We start from the raw sequence: 24,616 nt of genomic DNA on the forward strand, positions 1-24,616 counted from the left end.
CCTCCCCTCGGGGCGGGAGGGAAGGGACGATGGCGGAGGGGACCCGCTGCCGCCCGGCCGAGGAAACGGCTCCTCGGGAGGTTCCTGCCGCAGGAAGGGCCCTGCCCCGCGGCTGAGCCGGGATCCGCGCCGCTGCCGGATCTGGCACGGCCTCCCCGGGCAGGGGGATGGGACCCCCACATAGGGGCGTCCTGTGGGAGCTGCCCTGGCTTTTGCCTTCCCCTCCCAGGGAGTCCCAGTGGGGTCCCCGTGCTGGTGGGTGCACCCCAAACCCTCCCCGCACCAGGAGCGGGGTGGTGGGGAAAAGGGGGAAAGAACAACTGGGGATGTCGATGGAGCAGATGGAAGGAAAATGGGGAAGGGTGCCCCGGTCACCCCGCAACACCCGGGAGGGTGGAGGACGGGCAGGGAGGACGGAGGACGGGCAGCATCCCCGTCCCCAACCCTCCTCCCACCCAGACGCAGCATCAGGTCGGACGCGGGATTCGGCACCCGATGCGTAGAAGCAAACCCTAAAGACGTCTTCGCTCGTTGTTAAATAAACTTTAATTATTTTTGCATGGAGAGGGGTGAAAGGAAAATAAAATTTCTTCCCAGGATTAAAAGCAGCAGGCGGGGAGGAGCAGCCCGGCTCTTCTCTCCCCTCTCTTCCCGGAGGCCACGGTGATGGCTGGGCTCTCCCGGCGGGAGATGCTCGGCCGGCCCCGGCGCCCGCGGTCCCCCCGGGGCACGCAAGGTCCCTAAAGGCACAAGTGTCACTTTGTCCCCTCCCCGCGCGGCTGCCGTCACCTCCCTGGAGCAGGCCAGCTTGTGCAAAACCCCCACGTAAAAAAATACCGTTTTTTTCAGTATCGAACATCCTAAAAAACTAGAGCTTTAATCAATGTCAGTTATCCACACCCTTGATTGGAAATCCTGATTTACACCCTGGAAAGCCGCTGGGTTTCCACCAGGAGGGGATGTCCCAGGCTGGCACCAGGAGGGTGACTGGGAGCATCCCCCAGTGTGAGTGGGGGGGGGGACGCACTTCTCCAGTCCCCCTTGCTCAGCCCTGGGCTGGCAGAGGGTCCCTCCGTGGGGCGGGAGCACCCAGGCCGCATCCCCCAGCTCCCTGTCCCCAGGGAAGGGCCGGGCGCAGGATCAGCTCCCGGGTGGGGGGGGTCTCTTCTCTTCCGCCTCCCACCGGCTCCTTCCCCTCGGCTGGATGAGAAGCCAAGGGCAGTGTCGAGGTCGGTCCCCGGGTGCTAAAGGCTTGGCTCCACGCTGGCCTCCGCCTCCAGCTTTCGCTGGTACCTCTGCCGGCGCTCGCAGCGGGGACACGACTGGGCACGGGCTTGGCAGTCCCGGTGGAAAACGGTTTTGCATTCGCTGCACCTAGGAGAAACCAAAGAGAGGGGGAAAAAAACCCCAATTATTTCACCCTGTTGGTAACAGCAAAGCAAAGAGCAAACTCCTCCCCACCAAACCAGACCTGGGGACACTTCTTCATCTCCGTTTCCTCCGAGCACTTGCTGAGCAAAGAGCCCTGGCCAGCTCTAGCTCAAGACGAACCTTGCTCGCAGGAGCTGTAACTACTCGAGCGAAAGATCCACCTCCGGCAAGCTGAGAGCAAAAGCAGCAGCTCACCCGGAAAGAACATTGCGGGCAGCTGCCAGCCCGCTGCCCGTTTTTTGCAGATGAAAGAGGGAGATGTTGAGTGAGGTTTACACCTCGCTTTGACAGCACAAGAGCAACGTTTCAAGGCTGAGACGCCAAAGCCTGCGACGGTGCAGGGCGGCGAGAGCCCGGCTGGGGGATGCATCGCCGGTGGGGATGGGATGCAACTCAGAGCACGGATCCTCTGCTCGCCGGGGCTGGGGGGCAGCCAGGAGCCCCCCAACCTGACTGCGGGGACCCTGCACGTGGCAAGGAAACTGCTTGGGGACATCGGAGCCGCAGGGAAGGGGACGGGCAGCCGAGGATGATGGCGTTGCCTTTGAGCCGGCCGGCTCCGGGGAGGTCTTGCCAGCGCCTGCCTGGGACCTCCCTGCTCTGGCTCAGCGCCGCGGCAGGAATGTAAACAGCCCGAAATTATACCTTGCGCGGGGCCGGCGGGGAGGAGACACCCAGCTCTGCGAGGGGCGTTCACTACTTATCTTGAGTCAACAGAAGAAAAGTCCACGCTACGAAGGCTGAGCTCACTTTTTCCCGGTCGCGATCCCCCACCTCATCAGTAGCAGCAAAATGCAGCTCATCCACATGCCAGCGGGTCAGCTAGATTATTTTTTTAAATGCCCTCAAGTGCAAATACCTGGTGCACAATCGATGCGTGAATACCACTGAATACCTTAATTTTCCGAAGGATGAGTGGAGAGGGGAGCGGAGAAACGCCCAGCAGTGCGTCAGGCACGGGACCCTGACATATCGGGTCAAATCCTGCTCCCGACAGACGGCTGCAAACCCCGAGTTACTCAGGATACGGAAAAGGCTTGTGCATGGATAGATGGGACAGGGGGTGCTGCCTGGCGCCGTGCATTTTCCCAGTGGAATATATTTTCACGTGGCTTCTCCGGATTAGCAGCAGTGGAGGCTCCTCCCCGAGCGCCGGAGGGGGGGATTTGCAAAGCCGGGGGGGGGGTTGGTTTTTTACCCTGCGTGTTTCTGAGCGAGCAGCAGCCGAAAGGCAGCAATCCCCTGCCTCCACCTGCCAGAGCAACGGCTGCAGGAAGCGGCCGCCGCTGCCGTGAAAAAAAAACAAAGAACGTCCCGCGCCCAGCTGGGTTTATTGTTAGGAGGTGTTTCAGACGCATCCTGCGGCGAGTAACGGCGTGACCCCGGCAGCCGGCTGTCCCCCGGGGCGGGCAGAGGGGCAGGAAAGCCGGGTTGAGTTTGGCGAGGATGTTGGTCGAGCTGCTTTCCTGCTGCACAACCTCCTCCGCCAGGAATGAATTAAAAAAAAAAAAAAAAAAAAAAAAAGGAGGTCAACAAACTTCAGAGCCCGGCTTTACAGGACATGAGACCTCCGACCGGCTGCCAGCGGAGCTCAGTCCCGCGTGCCTGCTCTTTCCAGAGCTCATACGCTCTTTTTCGAGGGAAAATCGGTTCCCTGGGGATGTTGTCCTCGGTAATAAGCACGATGCTGTCCCTGCGGCAAGGAGGGAGAGCGAGCAACCCTGCTCAGCCACCCTGGAAATATTTGCAACCACGTAAAGCACGGGGTACCCAAGGACCCTGGTTTTGTTGGCGTTTTCTGCAGCTTCTGGATGTCGCTGCTCGCTTTTAGGGACCGCCAGGCAAAGCAAGACCATGCAGACCATCAACCTGTTAACCGTCTCCACCACGGTTATAACCAGTTCTGAGTCGACCATTACCAAATAACCATTGAGATGCGGATCTCTCTCCACCTCCGATGGACCAGGCTCCTGGGTTGGAAGGGTTTGATATTGGTTTCTTTAGAAAACTCTGATGGTGGGGATAAAGACACCCCTTCTACCACCCCCATTGCAGGCAAGGACCCTGCCTGCAAAGGATGCGAGCTCTGCAGGCAGGAGAAAAACCTAAATGAAAGCCGGCATCCCTCCTGTCCTGCTGGGAATGGCCCCAGCCTCTCGCCAGCCCATCTCGCAGGGCTGCCCACTATTTATCTCCAAATCCGTGTCCGTGTGTCCTTCCTCCCCTCCTTGGCTGTAGAGGGGTGTATGAACAGTCCCACTGCTGCTTTTCCTTCCCTCCTGCAAGCCCTGAAAGGGGCCGGACTGAATTCAAACAGGAGATGCGACGTGAGGCAGGGGCACCCAGCACCTTCATCCTCCTCCTCCTCCTGCCCTCGGCCCCTCTGCTGCCCCAGGACCCAACGAGGTTTTTGCAGGCTGACAGCAAGGTGCTGGGTGCGTGTTCAATCTGCAAAGCCACCTTGCTCGGTGACATCTCGGCTCTGCGAGGATGGTCCTCTCCTGGCCCCAACAGCCCAGTTTTGGTTGGAAACACCTTGGAGCTGACGGGTACCACGGGGACACGGGTACCACGGGGACACGGGTACCATGGGGACATGGGTACCACAAGGACATGGGTACCACGGGGATGCACGACCAGCTCAGAGCTACTTCCAGGCCACCCCAGGGCTACGTGCCTAGAAAGCGGAGAGCCCCAGAGAGGGACCCAGGGGACGGTCCAGGCTCCTGGGAAAAGCCAAACCATGAGCTCGGGTGGCCTCGCAGCAGCGGGACGCCGTGGGGATGTCGCTCACCTGGTGGTAGTGTCAAACTCGAAGGGAAAAATGATGTCGCTGCTGTTGCAGATCTGGCAGATGAAGCCTCGCTGGGTGCACAGGTCGCAGTTGTAGACGTGATGGGAAGCAAACTGGAGCAGAGACTGCAGGAAGGTCTCAAAGACGCCGTCGGCTATCTGTGGGGCAGAGATAGGTCAGGCAGGCACGGAGCCTGTCTCCCGTCGGGTTTGGATGGTGCAAAATCCACGTTACACCCACGCTTCATCCTGTCGCGTGAAGACAAGGCTGTCCTCCAAAAATAACCCATACCCCACGTGCCTGGGTGGCAAGGGGACCCCAGAGACCCACAGCAGCCCCCCCCAACCTGCCAGGATGGGGCTCCTGGCTTTGGAGTCGATGCGAAATCCAACCACCCATCACCTCCACCGTTATTTGCAACAGATACAAGTTTGCATGGAGAGGCACCAGCACCAATGCTGGCTTAAATAGAGGTGAAGCAATTTATCTTGTGTGACCTCTGTAGTTCTCGGAGGAGACAGGCTTGTACCAATTATTTTGGCAAATTAAAAGAAAGGCAATTATTTGCCTTGAAGCTGATGCGAAGCTTGCGGAGTGCACATGATAGATGAGAGCAAGGCAGAAGGAAAACAAAGTTATTTGAAACCTTCTACTGATGATGATGAAGGGCCGACAGAAACCGGGATGTTTTCACCAGCAAAACCCCTACGATCACGCAAAGCTCTCACCTGCCTCAGATCAGCGACGCTGTATTTGTGGGGACACTCCAAGAGGTAGTGCCTGTGATCAAGCCTGCAAAGAAGCACAGAGAGGAAGGTGGTAGATGATTTCCGCCACATCTCCAATAGCTTTGGAGCAAGGAGGAGCCTGGATGATGCAGACTCTTGAAGGAAATCATCGCAGACCTGATTTTCGCGTCGTGCCACACATCCCAAATCCTGCCATTGGAAATCGTGTGAGAGCATTTCAAAGGCGGGGAAAAGAAAATAAATATCTATTTTCCCAGGTGTTTCCTGTCCAGCCAGAAGCTCCTTGGTCAGGAAGGTGCTTCCCGAGTTACATCTCAATGTGTTGACCGAGCCAACAGACGGATAACTCCTTAGAGCAGATGACATGGAGCTAAAAAGCAGCCCATGCCTCGGCAGCATCGCTCCCCGCTCCAAAAGCGAGCGATGAGGAGGACCAGGAGATCATCGGGGTGCAAAGAGGGGGATGCAGGCGTAATGTCACCCAGAGAGGGACCTCACCGCTTGCTCAGCTCCTTCAGGGCCCCGCTGCGGCACATGATGAGATAATCTCCCAGCAGCTTCAGCTGTTCCCTGCTCCGGTGGATCCGTCCCATCCTCTCCACGTGGTCGTAGAGGCTCTCGTTGACCAGCTTCAGGTCGATCAGCGGCTGATTACGGATCTGGGTGAGGAACTTCAAAGCCTGCCGGCAAACCTGGGGCAGAGAAAAGCAAGAGGTGGGCATGCAAGGAGGAGCAGCCCAGGAGGCTTGAAGGGAGATCTAGGGTGGACATCTCCACCTCTGCTGATGGTGGAAACGTTCAGATGGACCTTCAGGAAGCACAGGCAGATGCAGGAGTATTTTCCTGCTCCCTGCATCGCCCGAGCCCAGACTTACCCCTCGTTTTGTCAGATCCCAGTTGTGGATGAGGCGCGAGGGAATCACCGTCTCCTCGTCCCGGTGGCAGCTGTCGCAGTAGTAGAGACCGGAGAAGGCACAGAGCTTGGGCTTTGCGAAGGAGAAGCCGATCTGCCTGGAGCAGCCTGCAGGGAGCAGGGACGAGGCGATGAGAGGGGATGCGCGTTGCCCCAAGAGCTCATTCCCATTGCTGCCAGGATGGGGGGAGAAACTTTTGGGAAGGGGGTGATGGAGCAAGAAAGTTTTTGGAAGGGTTGGAGATCAGCTAAAGCACTTGTAGAACGTTCGGTGAGAGGTCCCCAGCCCCTTCCCCGTGGATTTAAGACCACGATGGTCCAGCGGGAGCTGTTTCACTTTTTCCTCCATAAAAAAGGAGTCTGGATTATCCCTGAACCCACTTTTATCCATCAAGTAGTTCAATTGTTTCTTTTTTTTTTTTAGGGAAAGTGAATTCTGAAAACATCCCAGTGGTTTAGGGAAGAACCTAAATCCCACCTGCCTGCCTCATCACCTCCTCCCATAGCTTTGCCCCATTTTGCCTTCACTCAGCCCTTCTCTCTCCCGCTGCCGCCGCAGGGTACCAAAACCACATCTGCAAGGGATGAGGTTGGGATGGATTAAGCCAAAAAAAGCCTTTATTACAGCGGTGGGTAGCCCAGGAGGAACCCAGCTCGGGTTTTGGGGGAAATCTGCAGGGTTTTTATAGCGACTTGAAAAGCGAGCGCATCTCATTCGGAGTTGGGAAGGCAGGAAAACTCTTTGTGCTATTTTTAACGGGTTCAGTTCTCTAAAATAACTTGATCAAGCGTAAGCGAACCTCTGCCATCCTCGGGGAAGGCTTTACCACCCCATCCTTCATGCTTTGGGGTAGGTGGAGCGCATCCCGTAAAAAAAATTCATGGAGGTCAGGTGTTGCTCTTTGAATTAATAAAAAAAAGAAGTTTTTATCGTTCGTTACACCCTGGCTCATAAGGAAACCACTCCTGTGCCAGGCTCGGGTGTGCTCAGGCAGCCCCCTAAGAAAACCTACACATAAAAACTGGGAATTTGTCTTTTTGGTTTGCTGCTTCCATCCGTTGGTAGGTGGAAGATGCAGGACAGAGCCTGGAGGGGAAGGTAGAGACCAAGTAGAATGGAAAAAATATATATATAAAAAAAAACCAGAAGAGAGATTAAAAGAAAAAAAAAAAAACCTGCTGGAGGATACAAGAAATGTAATTGAAGCAGGAGAGAAATCTGAAGTTTAATTAACTTACCAAGGTAAAGAGCAAATTATACCTGCCGTGGAGGTCAGCGAGTGTTATCCTATTAAACCAGCATCGCCCCGCGTGCCGAGTGGAAGGATAAATGCATGTTTTGCAAAATCAGCTTGTCACACCCATCGCAATATTTGCTCCTGTGCTGCCTTACCGGAAAAACAGCATTTGCCCTTGACTGCACTTTCCCTGCAAGCTGGGGCCACAAAATGCCCAGGAAGAGAGTCCTGGGCCTCTTGGTCCATCTAAGGTTGCCTTCATGTGGTGGTGACCCACCACTGTCTATACCATAAGCATCTTAAATAGGAGCCCAGTAGCAGCCCAGTTGGACCTGGGATGGGGATTCAGCGTCGGGGGACTCACCCTGTGCACACAAACCACCAAAAGTGCCACTGATTTGGGACGCGAAATCCCACCGAGGGGCTTTGGTGCTACCTGGGGTTTGGATGGGGAAACCGGCAGCTGGCCTGCAACGGGTTGGCAGGACCCAGGACATCTCTAATTTGATGTCACCTCGTTAACGTGAATGAACACAATATTATCCTCCAAGACGGAGCTGGGTTTTTGGACAAACCAACATCTACCTGCACAGATGAAGCTCTGTGAGTCCAGACCCTTCTCCGTGGGGATGGCCACCAGGTATTGCAACAAGAAGCCGTTTTCCTTCACGATGTTCTTCAGGATGACCTGGGAGTGCCCGTCCAAGCTGCCACCCAACGTCAGAGCCTCCTCCGCGCTCTCCAGGTAGGACATGAGCACCCCTCGGACCAGCTCCCTCCACGAGGCCGCTTCTTCTGCGTTCTCAGCCTGCAGCTTCAGGACAGCTTTGGAGGTGATCACCTTGAAGAAGGCAGGTCCTCCAAGGCTTGTGTCTGGAAGGATGTCTTGGATAGTCTCTATACCGTAACTGTTGCTTAAAATTTTATCGTTGTTTCTGACTTTAAAGCACTTTAAAGTTTCTAGAGACAGGGAAAAAATAAAGGGGACCCAGGTTTTGTCTACGTCCACGTAGAGAACAGCCTCTTTTATTGCATCCAGCTCCGGTTCGTGAGCTGAAGTCCAGTCAAAGCTGTTCCCAGGCACGTCGCTGTACTGGAGAAGAGCAGCGGAGTCGCTCTGGACAGGCTGGCCTTCGCCACCGTCTTCTGGATACTCCAGCGTCTCCCACTCCTCCTCCTCCAGCTGAGGCCGGCACTTCTGCAGCGCCTCGCGGATCCTGTCTAACCAGTCCTCAGCCTCATCTCGAGAAGCAGCTCGTAGGTAGAGTTTTTTCCCCAGGAAAACCAGCTCGAAACGGCCATCCGAGTGTGTCAGCGCCAGCGATTCGCACCGCAGCAGGGAATAGCTCTCGACGCAGATGCGATCCTCGTGGTCCAAAAAGAGCTGGAGCTCCAGCGGCGACAGCTCGCAGGAAAACTCCTTCCATATCCCCATGGCTCCTCTCCGCTCCAGGCTGCCCAGCTTCAGGAGCCCTCGGAAAGGGTTGGAAAGACCTGGGGCAAAAGCAGATGTCTTAGTTTAACTGAAAAAAGAGGGAGAGAGAAAAGCCAACGGGTGGCTCAGAGCGAGCAACCAGAGGCATCGCAGCTTTGAGAGCCAGTCCTGGTGGATGGTGGGACGGGGCAGGAGTTTATAGGACCTCGGTCTCCATAACCTGTCTGCACGCATTTGGGTTTTGAGGCTGAGAACGAGCGGAATAGCGTAAAGCAAATGCGTCCCGCAGAGTGGACGGAGACGTGGGGACAGAGACACCCAACATACCTCCTCTCCCGCTAAAACGCTTCCCTCCAGAGCTATCGTGGGCTCAGCAACGCCAAGGGAAGCTGCCCCACTGCCTTCTGGAGCTTTTAGTGCTGCCACCAGCTCAGCAATGGCAAACTGGGCTTCCCCAACTGCCCATCACCCGAAAGACCCCCCCCAGCCCCTGAGCCCTGCCCAGCGTAGACACGAAAGCAGGAGAGGGGAGGGCGGCTCGTACCCATCTGCCTGCGATGCACAACGCTGAAGCCTTTTTGTTCCCGTTCGGGTGACATTTTGGGTTTCCCGCTCTCCGAGGACGGCACCGACAGCCTTTCCAAGTCAAGAGCGCTAATGAGCCCTGGGGCTGGACCCTCGTCAGCCCCCTCCGGCCCAAAGCCATTAGTGTCAGCCGTGCTTTCGCTGCTCTGTCCCGGAGAAGGCCTGTAGAAATCATCTTCTGAGATCCAGCTCTTTCTTTTCTGTTCAAAAAAAAAAAAAAAAAAAATATTAATTATCAAACTTACCGAACGCCCTGCGCCCCTCCACGGGGACCGCTCCCACGCAGGCTGAATCTGGCCGTCCCCACGCGGATGGCTCCCCTGCTCCCTCCGATCAGGGAACGCTCCACGGGAACTGCGTCGGCAGCTGGCAAATACCAGGATTATCTACTGGTGGGATTATAAAGTCCAAAACTGACCGGTTCTCTCCTCCTAAAATCATCGAGGGGCTCAGAGGGAGAGCACGTTCCCTGCAGTAATGACATACAAGGTATTTGGTCCTGGAAATATTTCTGATAGAGGGTGAAAAAACAGGGTTTTCATGGAAAACCTGCCGTGGAAGGGTAGAAGCTTGCCTGGAGCAGCGGCACCATCCTTGTTCCAGGAAGAACAGAGATGGGGCGAGGTACGGAGAAGATGTCTAGGATGAAATAGAGACCTACGGCTTACGAGCAGATGCTACAAACACCAGGCCTGATCAGTACAGGCAAAAAGTAAGGCAGGGAAGGCAGAGGAATCCTTTGTCTCTGTACGTCAGGAGGGGATGAGACGCACAAGCAGAAGAAAGCTCATTAAGCTGAAAGAAAACACGGCTGTAACATCTCCAGGAATTTTTGCTGGCTATAAGAACTGAGCAAGGTTCTGGGACAAGGTCTCCGACAAAAGGGAGCAGCTTCCCTAGACCCACCGCATCCCTTCCGGAGCTTCATCCCACCAGGAACGACCTCTCGACTACCCTACCCTGCTTTCCAAGAGCTTTTTATTCTGAACAATGAACCAAATGACAGCAGAAGAGCCATCACCACCCTGCAGCAAGGATCACCGGTAACTTGGGGTGCAGCTCCCAACATACAGGCAGGCTCGGCTTACTCCCGGACCGGGAACGCAGGTTGCTCCGTGAGTCATGCGGAAGCAGGGGGGGAATTTCCTGTTGACACCGTATGTTATACATAGATTAGGTCAAACTGGCCCAACGCCACGAGGAAGCAGCGGAAATGGGATAACTGGGAGGGAGCTGAAAGGAGCAGGGACCAAAAAGAGAAACAGTTTAGGGGGGTATGAAGTATATCCTAATCCCACTAGGATGGAAACGCTGGGAACCAGGATGGAAACGCTGGGAACCAGGATGGAAAAGTCAGTAACAAATTAGACAGAGGATGGGGCTGTTCAAAGAGTTTCCTAAAATCAAAAGCAAGTGGATTGTCTCCTCGTTGGCAGCAGGGGAAATCCGCCGCTGTTTAAGCTAGCCTAAGAAATCCGCCGCTGTTTAAGCTAGCCTAAGAAATCTGCCGCTGTTTAAGCTAGCCTAAGCACCACGGAATGCCATCCTGCTCTGGGAACAGATGTGCTGAGTGAATATTTTTCCACTGGAAAACTGCAATTTGTTTCCTGTCCTTTGCTTTTTCCCTTCTCTTACGTGCACCATAAATGAAGAAAAGTCCCCATGAGAAACTCGACCCTCAGGCTGTTTTATCGGCTTGCACAGAGCTTACGGCCAGATTTGTGTAAGAGCTCATCGCTCTCCAGATATCGTTAACAAAACCAAAAATTTCCTGTTGCAGCCGCTCTTGGCGAGGAACGAGTGGCAGGCCAGGCAGGATTTCAAAAGCTTTGGTGCCTCTTTTACCAGGGAAAATCGACTTCGACCCAATTTCTCCCAGGGTAGCTGCGTGGATACAGCTCCACGGGGTCCAAGAAGATGCTCATGGAGCAGGGAGCATCACTTACACCCAACTTGCTGTCAGAAGGCTGGAAGCAGCAGGCAAGATGAGAATTTGGAGAAACCGGTGCCTACTCAGAAGCTGTCACCAGTTTTATTTTCCTTTTCCATTAGATGTGCCGGTCAGGAAGCATAAAACCAAGGAGATTGATAGCAAGCGAGCTGTAACACCTACCGGACAACCCAGCAGCGGAGAAAGGAGGTATTCGGCCGTCGGGCTGCGGACAGCCTGGCTTGCCTCATTCCTGCTGACCGTGCCGCTTCTGCCTGTCCCTCCTCCATTCGGACCGCCACGCCGCGTGGCCGAAACGCCGGCTGTGCCGCCGGCTTGCGGTGCTGCATCTCCATCCCCATCGCTGGCGGTCGCCGCGTCGCCTGTCCGAGCGGAGCGTGGGCTGTCGGCGTTGGGAGGCGGTTGCTGGCGAGCTCCGCGGGAGGGTGCCGGGGGGACGGGCGACGCGGCCGGGGGGCAGGCGGGCGGCCGTGGGGAGCAGCCCAGTACGCTGGGGACCAGCCCCCCCTCCGGGGCTTCCAGGCTTGGCTTGGCTTTGCTGAACTCGGACAACACCCTGGAAACAGAAGAGTGACCAGTTTGAATCATAGAATCATTAAGGTTGGACAAGACCTCTAAGATCATCGAGTCCAACCGTCAACCCAACACCCCCATGCTCACTACACCATGTCCCTAAGCGCCTCATCTACACGTCTTTTAAATACCTCCAGGGATGGGGACTCCACCACTTCCCTGGGCAGCCTGGTCCAAGGCCTGACCACTCTTTCAGTAAAGAAATTTCTCCTCATGTCCAATCTAAACCTCCCCTGGCGCAACTTGAGGCCATTTCCTCTCGTCCCATCGCTGTTACTTGGGAGAAGAGACCGACCCCCACCTCGCTACAACCTCCTTTCAGGTAGTTGTAGAGCGTGATGAGGTCTCCCCTCAGCCTCCTCTTCTCCAGGTTAAACACCCCCAGTTCTCTCAGCCGCTCCCCATCAGACTTGTGCTCCAGGCCCTTCACCAGCTTCGTTGCCCTCCTCTGGACACGCTCCAGCACCTCCATGTCCTTCTTGTGGTGAGGGGCCCAAAACTGAACACAGGATTCGAGGTGCGGCCTCACCAGTGCCCAGTACAGGGGCACGATCACCTCCCTGCTCCTGCTGGCCACACCAGTTCTGATACAGGCCAGGATGCCGCTGGCCGCCTTGGCCACCTGGGCACACTGCCGGCTCATGTTCAGCCGCTGTCGACCAGCACCCCCAGGTCCTTTTCCTCCGGGCAGCTTTCCAGCCACTCTTCCCCAAGCCTGCAGCGTTGCCTGGGGTTGTTGTGGCCCAAGTGCAGGACCTGGCACTTATATATGTAAAGAATGTAGCTACGTTAACCAGAACCTGTAAAAAAACCCAGTTATTGCAAATTAAAACCACCCCAAAAAAGGGCTCAGCATCACTGCTCGTCTCCTGCGGGCTGGCAGCACTGTACGGCTGCAAAAAAACCCCGTGGCGCCAGTCCTGCTACCAGAAAAACGTGTGATTTGTGCCCGACGGAGCAGCACTCAACCCCAGCGCAGGCAAGGACCCTGCCTGCAAAGGACGCATTTCCTACCTACGCGCATTAATGGGGTTTAATTGCCTTCTGATGCACATCTCCTCCTGGAGGGAGGGCGCTGGGTGCTCCCCACGGCCCCAGCCCCACGTACGGCTCCTGGACACGTATCCAGCCACGGACCCTGTGCCAAATTTTACATTTTTTTTCATAACCGTTAATGAGCAATTATTAGTGGAGCCCGGCCAGATGGGACGCTGTTCCCATGCCCCTGCTTCACCGCCAGCTAGGTTGAATTAAACCAGCCCAAGAGTAAAATTCAAACCGACGTCTTTCCATCACGAGTTTAATCCGATCAAGGCAGGTTCTTCTAGGATCATGACAAGATGCAAAAATCCTAGAAGTGGGTAACGATGTCATTATCGATGGGGAAGAACAGACTGCAGCCCTGAACCCTCCTGAAGACCCTTATCGGGAAGTGGGTGCCTTCGCCAACCAGCACCCCAAGGCCAGGCTCCTTCAGAGCCAGGTTTTTAAAGGTGGCGGGGAAAATATTTACTGATTACTCAGAGCTTATATAACCCGCTGGAAATCTTTGCGCTGGCAGAAATAAATCACGAGGATGACAAACTAACAACCTCCCTCCTCTAAATTATCTGCCGAAGCTGCAAATTATAACCCTTTCCTGTGACCAAACTCATTTCTTTCCCCCCGCAGAAAGCCCCGGAGCATCCCCCAGCGTACGCCAGGGAGATGTGACATTCCTGAAAGCAGGGAGCAGCATTTTTCTGACGTTTCTGCCCCGGTAAAGAGGACTGACACACACTTCATGGCCAGGAGCTCATTTGCTGTGGCAGCAGGGTCCCAGCAAGCCGTGCTGAGTGTTTCTTTTTACCTTTCGGGCTCTTTCCAGGAGGAAAAAAAATAACTTGTTAAAGAAAAAGAGGAGAGAAAACCTTCCTGCCTATAGCACGAAAATAAATGAGAGCCCAGGAGAGGGTTAAAAATCCCTTTGAAGAGAGATCTGGGAAAAGACTCACTCTTGCAGCGACCTGTCCAGGTCCTCGGCGGTGGCCGTCCCCAGGTCGGAGTCGCAGGAGAGCGGCTCCTCGTTCCGCTCGGGACTGCGGGCGCAGTGAGCCGGGAGGATGCTGTCGGAGCCCAGGCTGGAGGAGAGCTGGGACGAGCTCGTGGTGTTAAGGCTCAAGGAGGAGGACGTGAGCTTGATTTTGCTGCTGGCTTTGCTGATGGGTAGGACGGAGGGTTGAATCTCGATCTCATCCGACCCCGATGATTGGGAGATCGAACCCAGTGATGCTTTTCTGTGGGGTTCGGATGTCGAGGACGTGAGGGGCTCCAGCAGCTCCGAAACAGGACACAGACCAGACAGGGACAGAGGGGTGATGGTCCACTCGTTCAAAACAGCTGATTTATAGGAGAGCTCAAAGGTTAAGGACGTTAAACCCTGCAAGTAGCTAAGGAGAAACTCGCATTCTTCAGCATCTAAGAGCAGAGCGGTCGCTTGGTAGTATTCAGGGAGCCGGGACCTCTCCCGCAGCAGCAGCTTCAAGTAACACTCCACGAGGCCATCGTTCAAAGCCAGCCTCAGCCAGGCTCGGCAGCGGCCGACGTCCGTGTTGATAAAGATGAGTTGTTCCAGCTCCGAGACAATATTTCTGGAGAAAGGGAGAGAAAGAACAGAAAAGGACATGAGCGGCTCTGGTTTCGGTCCATCATGGGGTGCAGGAGGGGCACTCTCCATCAGGAACTGCCCAACCTGCGGGGAGTTTAGGAGTTGGGTCAAAAAAGGCTGTGGAAAATCTCCTTCCTCTATGGAAAACATGGTTTCCCACGGAGAAAAAAGAGCTCCTGAACTCCCCAAAGCTAAATATATTGGTAACCACCCCAGGCGGCCCTGGGGTGCCTCTGGGTGCTTCTCCTCTCTCTGGCTGGAGGTATCTCCCATGCATCGCTCGCCCTGGACCAAGGATGCAGAGGGGGAAATTCCCACTGTCCCCGCACGTTGGTGGAGCTTGCTCTGGCTGGATATTCCTTGGTGACAACCGCATGTTTAAATCCTAGTTTCAAATTTAAAATCAGCCAAAACACAGTGAAAACTGTTGCGGCAGCCCAAAAAAAAGACCAGGTCATGTGTGAGCTCCTCAAGCAATCTCAGCCTCCCGACTTCAACCATTCTCCCCCAAAATCCAACAGCGACACCACGCTCCCTAATCCTCCCTGACCGCAGCTCATGTCGGTGCTGCAGATGCTCCAAAAAACAAAGCAGAAGTTTTGTAATTTTTTTTTTTTAATCCGTCTCTCAAGAAAGAAGAAAAAACCTTCAAAGGGCACAAAAATATCCCCCGTAGCATGTGAAAGACTTCCTTTCATCCGCTCGTTCATAATTTAAGAGTTGGTGATGGAGTTGGATGAGGCTTTCAAAACTATTTGCATGTGGGCTGTTATTTAGTGTGGGAGGACTCTGCTTAGGGAGTGTTCCGAAAAACCCCAGCAAATAACGATAGTTACCCAGGTGAGGCCTCCTCAGAGCTCACACATCAGTGATGTTCATCTTGAACACGGGGAAATGGAGGCCAAGCATCCCAAGCAGGTCCAGGTCAGAAGAGAGACCAGAGCCCCCGTGCCGTGTACCCTGTAACCCACCGCTGCCGTACGCCATCCCCGCACCGGGGACACCGAGTTCCCATATACAGCCTGGCACCCAAAAATAAATAAGAAAGGGGTGTGCCCTAAGCCGGCAGCAGCGTTTCATTATGATTCTACGTTTAGATTGGACATGAGGAGAAATTTCTTTACTGAAAGAGTGGTCAGGCCTTGGAACAGGCTGCCCAGGGCAGTGGTGGAGTCCCCATCCCTGGAAGTATTTAAAAGACGTGAGGATGAGGCGCTTAGGGACATGGTGTAGTGGGCATGGGGTGTTGGGTTGACGGTTGGACTCGATCTTAGAGGTCTTTTCCAACCTTAATGATTCTATGATTCCATGATTCTATGATTCCTTAACTGTTTGGGGACACGGGCTCATGCCTAAATGGCACTTTACCCCTTGCAGACCCTGAGAGGGGCCGTGCTGACAGCACTGGGTGCCCAGCCCTGCATCGCTCGGGCTTTGCTCTCCTACCTGCATCTCCCGGCGGCCCCGGGCAGCCCCAGCCCCCTGAGACACCCTGTGAGAGCATCTCTCCCTCCGACTGAAGGGACTGAGCACCCGGGATGGGGTAGAGCCCTATCTTTCCATCGAGCCATCCTCCTGTTCACCATTCCCTGAATTTTGTGTCTTTTGCACCAAAGAGAAGGGATAAACCTGAGCGTGCAAACACGTTTCGGCGGGGACGGGCACTCACCGATGGGTAATGCTCTTCAGCAGACCCCAGAAGACCGGTTGGGGAAGCGGTCCCCGACCCCCTGTTTTCTTCCCTTTCCCCCCGCTCTCTGTCTTTATATGCTTCGCCTTCAGCCCGTGCACGAAGACGGCTTCCAGGGCGCTGCAGAGGGTGTTCGCGTTCCCATCGTCGCTGGTTACGACGGCATCCGAGGTCACGTACTGCTTCTGCAAGGCCTTGATGGCATTCACCAGTTGCTTCTTGATCAGCTGCAAGACAAGTACGTACACGCTTGCATTTGAAAAAAAATCAATATTAGGAAAGATTTCATATAAAAGGGCTCAAAAACGGCAAGGCTCATCCAGAACGAAGCACCACATGACTCCTGCTTCATCCACGTGCTTTGCGGTTCAGCGTTACAGCTGAACTGGCCAAGCTGGGGACTCACGCTCTTAGCATCACCGTTTATCTGGCTTTTTGGTTTTTTTTTTAAATGAGTAATTTGTGCAATTTTAGCTGGCGTTTCGCGGCCCACAGGGTCGCTGTGGTTGTCTTTAGAGCGTGCAGCGCTTCCTCTGCAGACACCAAATTGCTTAAGAGGACAGGGAAAAAAAAAAAATCGGCTGTTTCCAGGCACTTGCTTGGGGGAAACACAGGGATTAAATACGCCTGGGTGATAAACGAGAAACTCAAAGGAGGTAACCTGTAATAAGGGCTGCGATACCGCTTGAACTTGGGCAGATCAGCCCAAGCAGCATGTGACGCGCTAACGAGTCAGAAATCAAAGCCATCGATCTCACCCTCAGCAGCTCCGATTGATTAACCCACGGGCACTGCTGGGGACGGGCCCCCCCAAAAAAGATGCTTTGGGAAGGACGGCTGGGGTTTAGCTGCTGCCTTCGGAGAGCCTCGGCGGGCTTTGAAGAGGCAACACGGGAATTCTACCTTTCAGCAGCTTTGCTTCCCTCTTTCTCACACCAATCGAAAAGAAACAAGTTCAGTGAATTTAACAATTTTACGCTGGTGGAGAGGAATTTTATTTTTTTTTTTCTAACGCAGCTGAGCCCGGATGTCTCAATCAACCTTATTTAAAATGAAAGTTGCACTTCCCAGCAGGCATTTGGCAAACACTGCAAATTCAGCCGGGATCCCATCAAACAATTCACGTTTCAGCATCAATCACGCAGCATTCAAGGCAAACGCTAAACAGCACCAACCGCTGCGACCGGGGCAGGGCAGATTTTAACACCAGCCTGGGTTGGCTGCACAAACCCCGTATTAAATTGCCAGCCCAGGATATTTTTTTTTTCAGCATTTAAATAAGATTTCTAGCAGCTGTAGTTCAAGGACAACAGCTGAGGGACCAGGCACCCCCTCCCTGCCCGTACCAGGGGATACCTCTTGCAGCAGGAGCTGCTTTCCAGCTGCCCCGCAGATCTGCTAGCGCAAGCAACACCCCCGCAAGCACCAACCGTGGGCTAACAGGATTAAAGAGAGACGATTTTATCTGTCGTGCATGAATTAATTCTGCTGCGGGATGAATTAAACACCCGGTTTTAACCGCTGGGTTTGAACTTTGTTCATTAAAACGTGTTTAGACTCCCAAAGCCGGGTAAAGAAACCCCAAATATATAGAGCAGCGATGCTGCTTCACCCGGGTATCGGGGCTGAGCACCTTCCCCTGCCCCACGATGGGTCTTGCCACGAGGGGCAAAGCCGAAGGTAGCGTCTGGTGTGATTTAACTCATGGCCACCCTATTTGCTTTAACCCCCCTGCTGCCAGACAAACCATCAAGGATCCTCTCTGCCGGAAAGCCCGAGCCACCCTTCACCCATATAATCCATCCCAATTCCAGCTGGCAGCACTGACAAGTCCTACCACGTCCCCGCCGGTAACTGGAATTGCACTGGGGAGTAACTGGAGCTATTTGGGGAGGTTGAGGGCGTCTCGCTCACCTGTATGGCTTCCTTGGGGTCATCGGCGTGGCTCGAATGCATCTCAGCTGCTGCCGCTCCCCACGCCGGGCGCTGCCTTCACATGTCACCTTTGGGACAAGGAGGAGGAGCACGTCTGAGCACCCATTTGGTTTACATCTGAGGGGCACCCGGCATCACGCAAGAGGCGCGGACCACGCATCGAGGCGTTTTGCAACGCTCACGGCCAGACCGCTGCCAATTTAAAGCTGGGACCGACCCACGACCGCATCGAAACACGCCACGCTTCCCAGGGACCAGGAGAGTTTCAGGCAAAACAGAGCTTGGCCGAGAGACCCAGAGAGAGAGTAATTAACCCTTGCAAGAGGGAGTAATTAACCCTTGCAAGAGGGAGTAATTAACCCTCGCAAGCTGCCCGCAGGCAGCCCTAACCCTGGGTGAGACGTCGGGCCGGTCAAGCCAGCAGCGATGCAGGGCCAGGGACTGCTTCCCTTCGGTTTCTACATCACCTGCAATGCTGAGGCGACATTAAGGCATCAAAACAGGCATTTAGCGAGTGAGCCCGAACGACGGCACCCAAAACCCACGTGAATGGCATTAAGGTGGCCCAGACAGAGGGGTGTCACCCCCCAGCAGACCCTGGGCGGAGGTGACAGCAGCTCCGGTACTCGCCGGAGGAGCGATGCTGCTGCCGAACGCAGCGGGGACAGACCCTCTCGGAGGTAGCCGGACGCTCGCCCCGATGGCACAGAGCTGTCTGGAAAGCCGGGAAGGAAGGATACTGGTTCTTCATCAGCTTTACAGTCGCTCCGTTCAGAGGTAGATGCCGGACCGCCCAGGATCTCCCCCTCCTGGGGGTTGCATACGGCAGGGCTGCTCTGCTGCTGCCGGCTTTGGTGGGAGAGGGAGAAAAACCAGTGCCCTCCTGCTACGGGAAACCCCGGCAAAACCAGAGGCGAGCAGGCAGCGGCCGCCTCGCTGGGGTCATCTGCAACTGCAGGGTGACTGCAGGCAATAAGGGCCCTTTGACTGCTGACTTTTGGCCTCCTGCCCTCTTCTTCAGGGCCCTCTGCCGAAACCAAGCTGTGCCTGGAGGATCTGTGAGCAAAGCACGTGGCTGGCAGCGAGACACCCGCCGCACGGCCGCACCCCTGCTCTAACACAGCGCGTCCTGGTGCTGAAAAGGGTCTGAAAGACGCTCCGGCACCAGCTGCCACCGTAAAGCTTTCTAAGGATGCGAGAGGTCGGAGAAGAGATTTATTCCCTTGAGTCGGAAGCAAGGAGAAGGACAGAGCTCAGCAGTTGACAGCAGGGTCATGCCCACGGCAGACAACAGGCTTGGTGTGGCATCGATACTTCAGATTTTATTTCCAAGCCAACAGAAAAACCCCACAGCTTTCCCCCAAGCAAAGCTGACTGCCTCAACCCGCCCCTCTCCCTGCACCGTGAGCCGTCAGACCAGGGTGGAAGCGTGGCTTGCAGACCAGCTCTTACACGGCCACCGCCGGTCCTGAAGGCAGCGGTGGCCCAAATCCAGAGCAGCCCAAATCCGGAGCAGCCTAAACCTGGAGCAGCCCGAATCCAGAGCATCCCAGACCCGGAGCAGCCCGAATCCAGAGCATCCCAGACCCAGAGCAGCCCAAATCCGGAGCAGCCTAAACCTGGAGCAGCCCGAATCCAGAGCATCCTATACACAGAGTAGCCCAAATCCAGAGCATCCCAGACCCGGAGCAGCCCGAATCCAGAGCATCCCAGACCCGGAGCAGCCCGAATCCGGAGCATCCCAGGCCCGGAGCAGCCCGAATCCAGAGCATCCCATACACAGAGTAGCCCAAATCCAGAGCATCCCAGACCCGGAGCAGCCCGAATCCAGAGCATCCCAGACCCGGAGCAGCCCAAGTCCAGAGCATCCCAGACCCGGAGCAGCCCGAATCCAGAGCATCCCAGACCCGGATCAGCCCAAATCCAGAGCATCCCAGACCCGGAGCAGCCCGAATCCAGAGCATCCCAGACCCGGAGCAGCCCGAATCCGGAGCATCCCAGGCCCGGAGCAGCCCGAATCCGGAGCATCCCATACACAGAGTAGCCCAAATCCAGAGCATCCCAGACCCGGAGCAGCCCGAATCCAGAGCATCCCAGACCCGGAGCAGCCCAAGTCCAGAGCATCCCAGACCCGGAGCAGCCCGAATCCAGAGCATCCCAGACCCGGAGCAGCCCAAGTCCAGAGCATCTCAGACCCGGAGCAGCCCGAATCCGGAGCATCCCAGACCCGGAGCAGCCCGAATCCGGAGCATCCCAGACCCGGAGCAGCCTGAATCCGGAGCATCCCAGACCCGGAGCAGCCCAAATCCAGAGCATCCCAGACCTGGAGCAGCCTGAATCCAGAGCATCCCAGACCCGGAGCAGCCCGAATCCAGAGCATCCCAGACCCGGAGCAGCCCGAATCCGGAGCATCCCAGACCTGGAGCACCCCGTGCACATACCACAGCAGCCAGTCCTGCTCGGAGCAGCAGGTCGAGAGCTCTTTGGGGTCAAACCCCAGATCAATCCTCAGCGTTTCCAGAGTTCACAGACAATTTTATAGAAAAGGAAACCGTTTTCGCCACGATTTGTCATAAGATTTCCTCTCTTCGGGTTGCAACACAGAAATGGGGGAGCGCAGTGATTACAGAAACGTTAACCTCTGGCCCAGAGGCTCGAGGAGCTGCTGGGGGTTTTTGGGGGGAACGAAAAGACACCTAAGTGACAGCAGCGGTCGATAAGGACCACAGAGAGCCATCCCCACCTCTGCCCTCCGCACGGGAGGTTCAGGCAGCGTCAGGCTCCTTGGGGCCGGGCAGCCTCCGCCCTTCTCCCCGCCACCTCCTGCACACACCCTGCAAGCCAGCAACGCATCCCACCCAAGACAAATTCAAGGTGCAAGAGCTGGGGGCAGAGACCCAAGGGTGGGAGAAGCAAACCGTGGGCACAGGGTGGCATTTCTCATGCCCGGAGAGGCAGCGTGGGTGTTTCAGCTCCAGGACTGCACCCGCTGTCCATGCTCTCGGTGTCAGCCACCCTGGTGTCCCCAGCCGGTCGCAGGGGAGGGGGTGACAGCGGTGTTTTTGCAAAGACCTCGTCCAGATTTTACTAAGCGGTATTCCCCCCAAAACACACGCTCCTTCGCCGGCATCTGCAAGAGGTGAGACGCCAAGGAGGACACCCTCCGCCTTCACCACGGAGGACTCTCCACTCCCACCACGACCAGTCCAACCAGTTTGTTCCAGCGCCGCGAATCCACACGGCACCGCTTCTGTTGGGACAGCATTTTCCTGAATAATGAGTGCAACGAACCAGCTCCGAGGCGGATTTCACCTAACGCAAGTCTTTGGTGAAACACAGGGAAATGGGACCGGCAGCCCTGGCGCTGGGCTAGCCGGCTCTAGAAGGAACCGGAGAGCACCAAAGCACTTCCAGGCAGATCCTGGAAAGCCACGACTGTTCCTCGTGATCTTGAAAGGATAAGAGATGAGACGGACGTGCAAACGCAGAGACGAGCACATCTACAGCAGAAAAACCCCCACATCGTTTCCCAGCAGTCACCGCCCCAGAGGCTACGCGGGCAGAGCACAACAGCTCGAGTAAAACAAAGAAAATAAACCAAGTGAGAAATAAAAACAGCCAGCAAGCTGGCGCGGTTAAACCTACCGAGGAAGAGAGTCGCCGGTGCGAGAGCAGAGCTGTTTATTTACCAAACTGCTGCAAAACCAGCCAAATTCTTTGGGAATGGCTTGTTTGAATCAAGCCTTGTACTAGGAGAAGCAGAGACCCCGTCCCAGGGCTCGGCTCTTCAGTCTCCCAACAAGCGACGCTCTCCGAGTTATAAATAAACAGCAGGTCACCGCTCATGCTTTGCGAACGGAAAACAACAGCCCACGACGATGGCGTGAACCGGTGACTCAAGGCCTGGACGCGGAGCCAGTCATTTTCCAAGCACGAGTGCTGCACCAGGCACCCTCCGCCCTGGGGAAATAAGGGCTTTGATGGGACCGTGGGTCCAAGGGCCGGTGTCGGGACAGCCCTCTCCTCCTACACAGCCAGAGCCTTCCACCCAGAGCCCGTGCACACCCAGCCACGCTTAAAATACAACCCGACCCCAAGCAGAGGCGGCTCAGGAGCAGGGAAGTCAGCTGGCACAGCCAGGGGCTTGGCTTGTTGCAGGATAAAACCCCTCGGAAATAATTCGGCAAGGGTTAGAGCCCAGCCCCGGCTCGCAGCAGCAGCAGGACCCTCACGGTCCGACTTCAGCTCCTTCTCTGCGCCCAGCCCGGCACCCTTCAGCATCGTCGCGATTCCCACAGACATCGCGTAAGGGACGGGGACCAACACGCCACCCTCTTCCCCATGGAAACGTTCCTCCTTGCGGTTGACAAACCTGATGGGGTCGGAGAAGAGTCGCCACTGATGAACCCCTCCAGCTTCTGCCCCCGCGGCACCGAGCAGGACGCCCCGGAGCAGCCGGGAGAGGCGAAGCAGCCGCTAAACTCCTAGTTCTGCCCTTGATGGCAAGCTTGTGTTCTCAAACACTCAAAAATGAGAATTTCTTTTAGCCTGTTGCTTACTCCTGTACCAGGCTGCAATTCGCTGGAGCCGTAAATAAAGCCGGGGTTGATTTTCCCCAGTGTCGCAGCCGACAGAGCCACCGCGCAAGGGCGAAGCAAGTTGTGAAACCCCCAGCGCGTTGCGGCAAGATGTTCCCGTACTTATAGTCCCGATTTTTGTGTCGATTCGGATTCCCGGTGCTGGAGTCTCCCGGTTGATTCGGTGGCCATCTGACAGGGCGGGCAGCTCGCATCCCTTGATGGGGGAAACCAGGGGTTGCTGGAATTAAGACAACAAGAAACGGGGTCTTTAAACTCTGCATTTTCTGCTGGACACAGGAACTACCCAGAGCTCGTTCGCAACCCCTCATTTTAAGTGAGAAAATGTAATTTATAGAGAACGTAACGCACAGTAACTCGGGGAAAGCTGTAAAGACCCCGCAGGTGCTGGGATCTCCACAGGGGTACAGCCCCTTCGGCCGGCGTGAGGACTATAGGGAGGAACCAGGCGGAGAGTTTTGGGGTGTCGGTGCTGGGGGGAGCGGGTCGAGGACCAGCAGCCCCCCCAGGGGACCCCACGGAAAGGAGCACCTGGCCCATGGCGTGGGCATGCGGCAGCACAAGCCCCCCCATGGAGGGGCCACGGGGAGGCTCAGCACAAGGCCAAGGCCGCCGGCCAGGCTCCCCTGGGGGGGGTCGCGGCTGTGGGGGGCACCCGGGAGGGTGGGGATGGATTGGGGCCCTGCCCACCCTCCCTGCTGGGGTAGTGCAGGCCTGGGGAAGGGTCAGCAGCCATGGGGTGTGTGGGGGGTGTGGGGCACCACCCTGCAACCCCTGCCTGTACCCCTCATCATCCTGCACCCCATGGACCCCCATCACCCTGCACCCCTGCCTGCCCCCCATCACCCTGCACCCCATGAACCCCCATCGCCCTGCACCCCTGCCTGCCCCCCATCGCCCTGCACCCCATGAACCCCCATCGCCCTGCACCCCTGCCTGCCCCCCATCACCCTGCACCCCATGAACCCCCATCGCCCTGCACCCCACAGATCCCCATCGCCCTGCACCCCTGCCTGCCCCCCATCGCCCTGCACCCCGTGGACCCCCATCGCCCTGCACCCCATGAATCCCCATCGCCCTGCACCCCTGCCTGCCCCCCATCGCCCTGCACCCCATGAACCCCCATCGCCCTGCACCCCATGAATCCCCATCGCCCTGCACCCCTGCCTGCCCCCCATCGCCCTGCACCCCACGGACCCCCATCGCTCTGCACCCCTGCCTGCCCCCCAAAACCCTGCACCCCATGAACCCCCATCGCCCTGCACCCCATGGACCCCCATCACCCTGCACCCCTGCCTGCCCCCCATCGCCCTGCACCCCATGAACCCCCATCGCCCTGCACCCCTGCCTGCCCCCCAACACCCTGCACCCCCCGGCTGCGCTCCCCTGCACCCCTGACTCCCATCGCCCTGCACCCCCTGGCCGCCCCCCCCCCGCCCCGTCCCTGTGCCCCCCCCCGCGCGTCCCCCCTCGCCCCCCCCCGCGCTCACCGGCTCCGCGCCTCCGGCCGGGGAACCCGGAAGTGCCGGCCTTGCCGGGAGCGCGCACGCCCCGCCCCCCCGACGCCAGCGCGCAGCGGGGCGGAGCCGAGGCGCGCCGCGCCACGCCCACCCCGGGCAGGGGGCGGGGCTGCAGGGGCGCGCAGGCCCGCGCTTATGCGCGGACAGGGGCACGCGCACACGTGCTGCACGTGCACGCGCACACACACTTGCACACGCAGTGATGCACACGCACGCATGCATGCACGCACATGTACACGCATGCACACGCATGCATACATGCACACACATGCACACACGTACACACATGTTCACACGCATGCACGCATGCACACACACGTGCAGACACGTGCACACACATGGCAGGCACACGTGCAGACACATGCACACGCGGGCACACGTATGCACACACACGGGGCACACGCGCACAGACACAAGCACGGGCAGGCACACTCCCACACACGCACAGTTACTACACACGTGTACGCACACGCGTGCACACGCGTGCACACGCACACGCCCTCACAGGAGGGACCGGCGCAGGGGCTGGCAGACCCTCCTCCCCACGCTCTGGTCAC

The 24,616-nt window shown here is 56.6% G+C and overlaps 1 protein-coding gene across 4 annotated transcripts; it reads right to left on the reverse strand.

Annotated features, from left to right (window-relative positions):
- Positions 1-528: 528 nt before the first annotated feature.
- Positions 529-24,100, reverse strand: PLEKHM1 (pleckstrin homology and RUN domain containing M1). 4 transcript variants are annotated; one of them, XR_012676890.1, is made up of 15 exons: positions 24,030-24,100; positions 22,314-22,759; positions 21,587-21,901; positions 17,921-18,009; positions 15,986-16,233; positions 13,664-14,299; positions 11,259-11,652; positions 9,105-9,345; positions 7,711-8,619; positions 5,850-5,995; positions 5,473-5,666; positions 4,954-5,017; positions 4,226-4,383; positions 2,077-3,932; positions 1,293-1,374 (listed from the first exon to the last, which is right to left on the reverse strand). XR_012676890.1 is itself a non-coding variant. In XM_075171225.1 (14 exons), the coding sequence occupies exons 4-14, from the start codon at positions 17,960-17,962 to the stop codon at positions 1,245-1,247; spliced, it is 3,162 nt and encodes a 1,053-aa protein (XP_075027326.1). In that variant the 5' UTR covers positions 17,963-18,009; positions 21,587-21,901; positions 22,314-22,759; positions 24,030-24,100; the 3' UTR covers positions 529-1,244. The 4 variants fall into 4 exon arrangements, 3 of the variants coding, with proteins under 3 accessions (XP_075027326.1, XP_075027327.1, XP_075027328.1); XM_075171225.1 differs by lacking the exon at positions 2,077-3,932 and having other exon boundaries at positions 529-1,374; XM_075171226.1 differs by lacking the exons at positions 2,077-3,932; positions 21,587-21,901 and having other exon boundaries at positions 529-1,374.
- Positions 24,101-24,616: the final 516 nt, after the last annotated feature.

This window comes from Calonectris borealis, chromosome 22 (genome assembly GCF_964195595.1).
Source record: "Calonectris borealis chromosome 22, bCalBor7.hap1.2, whole genome shotgun sequence".
Taxonomy (NCBI): domain Eukaryota; kingdom Metazoa; phylum Chordata; class Aves; order Procellariiformes; family Procellariidae; genus Calonectris; species Calonectris borealis.

What these genes read in the sequence shown, in the direction of transcription:
- PLEKHM1 (XM_075171226.1), bottom strand. Translation starts at nt 17,962, where the DNA reads ATGCATTCGAGCCACGCCGATGACCCCAAGGAAGCCATACAG. An exon ending in CTGGACAGGTCGCTGCAAGA is followed by an intron (nt 11,653 to 13,663) that starts GTGAGTCTTTTC and finishes TTCTGTTTCCAG; the next exon opens with GGTGTTGTCCGAGTTCAGCA. An exon ending in ACAGAGCTTCATCTGTGCAG is followed by an intron (nt 5,996 to 7,710) that starts GTAGATGTTGGT and finishes TGCTCCCTGCAG; the next exon opens with GCTGCTCCAGGCAGATCGGC.